The sequence below is a fragment of the Colletes gigas genome, unplaced genomic scaffold (genome assembly GCF_013123115.1).
Source record: "Colletes gigas isolate AHSC1104 unplaced genomic scaffold, ASM1312311v1 Colletes_gigas_Sc00008, whole genome shotgun sequence".
Taxonomy (NCBI): Eukaryota; Metazoa; Arthropoda; class Insecta; order Hymenoptera; family Colletidae; genus Colletes; species Colletes gigas.
Genome location: NW_025106637.1, coordinates 7,605,169 through 7,611,168, shown reverse-complemented (window position 1 = coordinate 7,611,168; position 6,000 = coordinate 7,605,169). Strand labels below are relative to the sequence as shown.

General features: G+C 39.6%; 1 protein-coding gene across 1 annotated transcript in view; it reads right to left on the bottom strand.

The window, feature by feature from the left end:
* Nucleotides 1-4,355: 4,355 nt before the first annotated feature.
* Nucleotides 4,356-6,000, bottom strand: part of LOC122396821 (lachesin-like) — a 45,842-nt gene continuing 44,197 nt past the window's right edge. The window contains exon 9 of the mRNA XM_043395520.1: nt 4,356-4,651. Coding sequence (XP_043251455.1) covers nt 4,356-4,651 — 296 coding nt within the window. The remainder of the gene's footprint in view (nt 4,652-6,000) is intronic.

The window sequence follows — 6,000 nt, the reverse complement described above, 5'->3', positions numbered from 1 at the left end:
TTCGATGGGCCATATTTCACACGGCCATTACGCCACCGCGGGGGTAATAATACCGCACAATTACCGTGGATCTCAAGTTCTCGAAAGAAAAGAAATAAAATCAGCATAAAGCGAGCTACCAAATGGCGCCGGCAGACCTTTAATGAAAGTACCAGTGCCGGGTAAGAAGGTAAGACAAGGGGGATAGCGGCTAGAAAATGGGGAAGAAAGAGGGGCTTGGCCCTTAAATTAATTCGCGATGAATTACGTCCGTGCCAGATGTTCGGGCAGTTGTGTTTATTTATGAAGGAACTAAGATCTTCTTCGCGTAGTCCTTAAAGCCGGATTCGCTCATATACTTTCTAACGATGACCGAATACTTTCTCCCTCTTTATTCGACGCAGCCTGCCTTGACAGCCAGACTAATAATGGACCCCTAGGATGAATTACAAAGGACTGCAATGACACTTCGCAAACATGTTACTAGGTTTACCGGTAAACTCGTTCGTAGGTTAAAAATGTGTTCGTTTCCAGGCAGATTGCAGTCGAGTCTCTACTTTATTAGTCGAACAGAACACGCCCTTGTAGAGAATTCTTCTTAAGATTCATTTCATACGTTTTTTAAAATATTCATGTATCGCGAATATACAATAGAAAATAAAATAAAAAAAACTGTAAGAAGTAACCATCATTATCCACGGGATGCTTTTGTTGAAATCTATTTTTTTTTATAGTAAAAACATGATCAACCAACTTGTTCCCCAGATTCATTGAATTTTTTATATCTGGGATCACTTGAAAACAATTGTTTGATAATAATAGTAATAATACTATTATTACAAAATAATTTACACTTTTGTGTTTTGTTTCAATGGTGTGTAACTTTCATTGGTGTATAGTATGCATTTGCAGTGTAAAGAACCCTGAGATTTAACGCCCATTGCTAGTATTGATTTGATTTGAACAAATCTGACAAACGCCTGAAATGTTCGAAATATTGAGAAATTCTATGACACGACGTGTACTTGTATTTAGATAGAACAGTGGCCAGTTTGAGCCCTTCCTACAAATGTAAACGGTTATAAATAAGACATGTTATGAAATACCCTGTGTCGAAGTCAAAAACTTTAGTTAACAACGCGTCGAAGATAAAGTTTGCTCCTTAAACTTCTTTCTCTTCTCACTTTTCAGTGCAACATAAATAATAATTCATGCGTCGCTACGGTTCTTGCTAGTTATATCGCTCATAAAACAAAAGACGTTACACTAATTTTCGGGGAAGCCATTCGCGTTAGGTATGCATCGTATAGTACGGCATCAGCTGTTATTATGATACCACGAAAACCGGAAAGAGTAGGAGAGGGTGTCTAACATCTGAAAGTTAGTTTGAACGTGTTTGAGTTAAGGGTTAAATTCACGAATAAATACTGAAATTTGCTACTTTCGTTTTCAGTTGCTTATAACAAGAAGTTAAAAGAAACGTTTCATCGAAATCAGACATTAAATTCTTAAAAGCACAATTACGAAAATACATTGTTCGACGGTTTAATAAATAAAAGATGAAATCGTATATCAATTCAATAAATAAAATCTAACATTTTTCCAAAGTTGTAAAAATGTTTTTATTTACCACAAGTCATGGACGATTTGAAGTCGCTGCTCCAGAATTCCCTTAGGTTGCCTCTGTTCCTCCTGCTTAATCAATATTTAAGAAGAGAAGTCTGTTCTACAAAGTAAATCATCTAGAAATCGTATAGTAATTATTTTCACAGGCTCTTTATGAGAAAAGAATCTGCAGTAAAACCTCGATTTAACGGATTAATTAGAGTCGTAGTATTCGATATAAAATTGAAGAAACAAGGAGGGGAAAATTATACGAAATCTGAGGAGTAGATCTCTAGAATAAGTCGAAGTGGCACAGTCGCCAAGAGACGATACAATTTTAAAATAACACGTGGAAGAACTGATTGACGTATGATAGAGGAATGTGTTTATATAAAATCGTTAAATCAGATTCCTTTAAATCGAGGTTTCGCTATATCGATAGCACCAGTCATGTTTAGTTATCTTCGGCTCGAGGAACCGAGAACCCGAAGGACATTCATTTATTTAGCGCTAAATACACATCGACGTTTGGACGCCAACGTAAGCGTCTGATGACGTCGTAATCGAACGTTAAACTTGTCGCGGTTTAATCCCCAATCGCAGGATTCTCGGGTAACTGTACAAGTTCCTCGTGCCTTTTATCTTTTTGCCTCCTCCTCTCTTCCTTTCGCTGTCGAATAGAGATTAAACCGGACTTACCTCGTTTGACAAATAAACGAATAACAAGAAAACACAAGTACGCTATCGACATTTAGAAATACAAAAATATGATTAGTACTTCTTTCTTTCGCGCTCATTCCCCGTACCACTTGTTCCTATTCAACTAAAATCGTCTAGAAAACAAAACACGCTCGTCTATCGAACACGCTTGCGATGCCCCCTGCCCTACAGAACGAACAAACGAATGCGTTTGCCTTGATCGGTGGATCGTGCGATCGCGGGGATCGAAGTTTCTTAAATCGATCGATTAATAAATGTTCCATTACATATTCACTAGAACTTGAAAAGATTCTCTTGAGCTTGGTATCCCTGTGTAATTCGTTGCATATGAAATAATTGTTACATGATTATTTTTGTGAACCTCGTACGTTTATAATGTTAATATACTTATTTTAGGTAAATAGACATATACTCATTATTATACTTGTTAGAGTTAATGAATTTATCGATGCTGCTTAACGAAGGTAACGTTGGTATTGATCACCAATGTTTGGAAATGTTTGCGATAGAAATGATGCATGATTGATTGTTCAATGCAATACATGTTCCTATATTATTTGTTCAAACATTTTTATTTGTCAAAGATTGTATCGTTAGGCGAGGGATCGATAAGCAATGATGGAAATCATGTAGTGGAATAAAATGGAAGTAAATTAAAAACTTTGGTAAGAACACGAGTAACACCTGGATCGCACGTTTCCGATCAAGGCCCGATCCGATCGTTAAAATCGCTTGGTCCGATCGAAGGAATCCGCTAAAACACCTGGCTTAGGCCCAGGTCTTTTGCCCCACACATAAAAAGCTGCCGACAGTCATTAAAAATCGCGATATACCCTATTACGCTTTGCCGCTTACGACAAGCTCTACTTATACAGATATCTTAGTTACCCTGACGTGTCAATATGCACACACATGTACACGTGCAAGCCTTTGTGTATGTATGTATGTGTTTTGTGTGTGTATGATACATACGTACGTGTACAAGCGTATATGTACATCACGCGAATTTATTGCCGCTGAAACTGAGAAGTACGCGCCTGGCTGCTCGATTCGCGCATATATGTATGTATATACTGCCAGGACTTTAATTTTTTTTTTTTCTCTCCGTCCTACTGTTCCTTCTCTTATTTCTTCTCGTTCTAACGCCCTCGTTTTTCTGCGCAATCTATCAGCGCTGCTTTTCAATAACTTCTCTCTGAACCTAGAGTCTGTTGAAGCCACAAAGATTGACTCCTTTTCGCCATTTACTTTCTCCCCAGATTCGCGCAGTATCATTTTTATTGGGCGTCGGGCAACGAGAGGTCGATTACATCGAGTACATACGCAGAATGAACTTTCATCGTCTTCGAACCGACGAGAACAGATTACAAAATTATCTCAAAGCAAATATTCTCAGTTAGTGGAAGTTGCACGAGTTACATCAAGCGCGTATCGACTTAACTGCTTAGTCGAGTCAAGCAGCGTCCATGATTTCTCCTCGATTAAACAATATCGAACAAAGAACCTCTCGTTTGTGCATAAGTTTGTCGAATTATTCAAAAAGAGTTATTTTCTTATTATCGTTTAAATGCTTACGAGACTGGCACATTTTTCATTATTTTTTATATCTCGTAAAATTTTTAATTAATTCCTCATTTAATATTTTCTCTAGTCTAGAACCTGGGAATTCAGGTTTTCACGAATCTCTCGTTACTTGATATTTGCATCATTACCCACGAACGTGTGCTCGATTACTTAAAAACGAAAAAGAATTTTACTTTGAAACTCTTACATACTTTCTGTTCGAGAAGTCTGATTCGGAACTTTTCACTTCGCGTACGCAACCCCTCGCTGCTCGTAATATATCGTCTCATTCAAACTCGCCACGTATCTCTGCCATATTTTTCGTTTTCGTTATTAAAACTACGATTTAAGAATAAGCCACTCAGGGAAGACGATACTTCGTCGGCGCCGAATTAACCGAGAAACAAAGCACACCATCAGCCGTTTCCGCCCGTTATCGTTATAATCTCAATTTAACAGATATTTATCAAACCTTTTTGTCCATTTGTTCACTGGCATCTATGACGGACGACGATCAGCATCAGAACGACGACGAGCGAATCAGAGGATGGATGATGAATCGCGTTCGAACTCATGCTGATCGTTGGCCTCTTCTTGCCGATTCTTACAGTGGGTGCTGGAGTAGCCACCGGTGGATAACCCATGTGCCCATTGATCGTGTTGTCCACTGACAGTGGTTTGTTCTCCATTTTGTCCATCTCCGCGGAACCATAAACGATATCATCCTCCTCGTCGTAAAAAGATGGCCTAGCCACAGTCTGCGTTTTCGTCGGACCTGAAATTTCTGAAACAGATGATAAAAAAAAAAACTGCTTTCCAATAGATCCACAGATTGCATTTTGGATCTAAATGTTTTCTAAACATTGGAAACTTAGGTTTATTGTTATCAAGAGTTATACATATGAAATCTGTTTTCCTCTGATACTTCTTTTTTCTTTATATTCCACTCCTGCATACCTCTTTTTCTGCTCGTTGCTCACTTTGCATTCCATTCCTATAACAATTTAATGGAATCGATCAGAGTGCACTCGATCCTCGGTATTCGAACTTAGCAGCCAGGTGACGATTCAGCGAAATTACTCGCTTTAGCCTCAATCGTTAACCCGTCGACTGAACGATCCTAAAGTCTAGCAAATGAAAGAATCGACTTGGGAGATCTCCTGCCAGTTACCGTGTTGAGGGAAATTCTTTCGCCTCTTACTGGTTTAGGCGACAGATCAGAATACGACAGCATTCGATGAAAGTGGCGACGGGATTGAGGGACAGGGCTGAATTAAGATTTGCAAGGCCCGGGGCTGAGGAACGAGAGACCCAGGTGCAACGCTTGCTTTTCAATGATATCAGTATTTTCGAACGTAACAAATTTTCTTTTTGACGTGGTTATTAAAAGGAAAAGGTCCCTAGTTATTTTCAATTAAAAGGCAGTATTATTGTATTTGAATAACATTTTTAAAAAATTAAATTCGTTTCTACAAGTCCGAATAGGGGCAAACATTCTTCCAAACATTTTTAGCCATTCGTCGAAGTTTGAAAAATTAAAGAGAAATATATGAAATGTTTACGTCATTCCCTTTTACCATTCTTGTCGGTGTTCGATGAAACACGATCTACGACTCGTCTGAGCCGCACGATGCACTCGGTGTGCATCCTCCTCGTCCTCTGGCAACCGACGCAATAAATTTCAAAGTCAATTCCCTTTATTCTTTGACGACGCGTCATCGACGAAGCATCGGCGGTTGCTTTTACGGCATAAACGAGAATATACGCGCGGCGAGAGGTTGTACGGGAAATAAGTAAATCTCGGTATCGCGTAACAACATTGATTCCCAAGACGTGAGCGGGGGCTCGGGTTGTCGTCGACGCTCGTGACAATTTACGAAGGACACAGCCGCACGAGATCCTTCAAACAGAGTGCTGCGGGTCCCGGCTGTGTTTCCCTTGAGTGGTCTGACCTGATTGAAAGATCCCTGGGATCGTATGCGAAAAGATGAGGATTGACCGAAAGAAGCCAGACGCTCTGACGCCGGCGAAAATCCTTGGAGGTTTCCACGGCAAAGTGAGGATGCTTGTAAACGCGGGCGTGTTTGCCGCGAGCTAGAGGGTTTCTTGTATCTATCGCAGGACGATCACTCT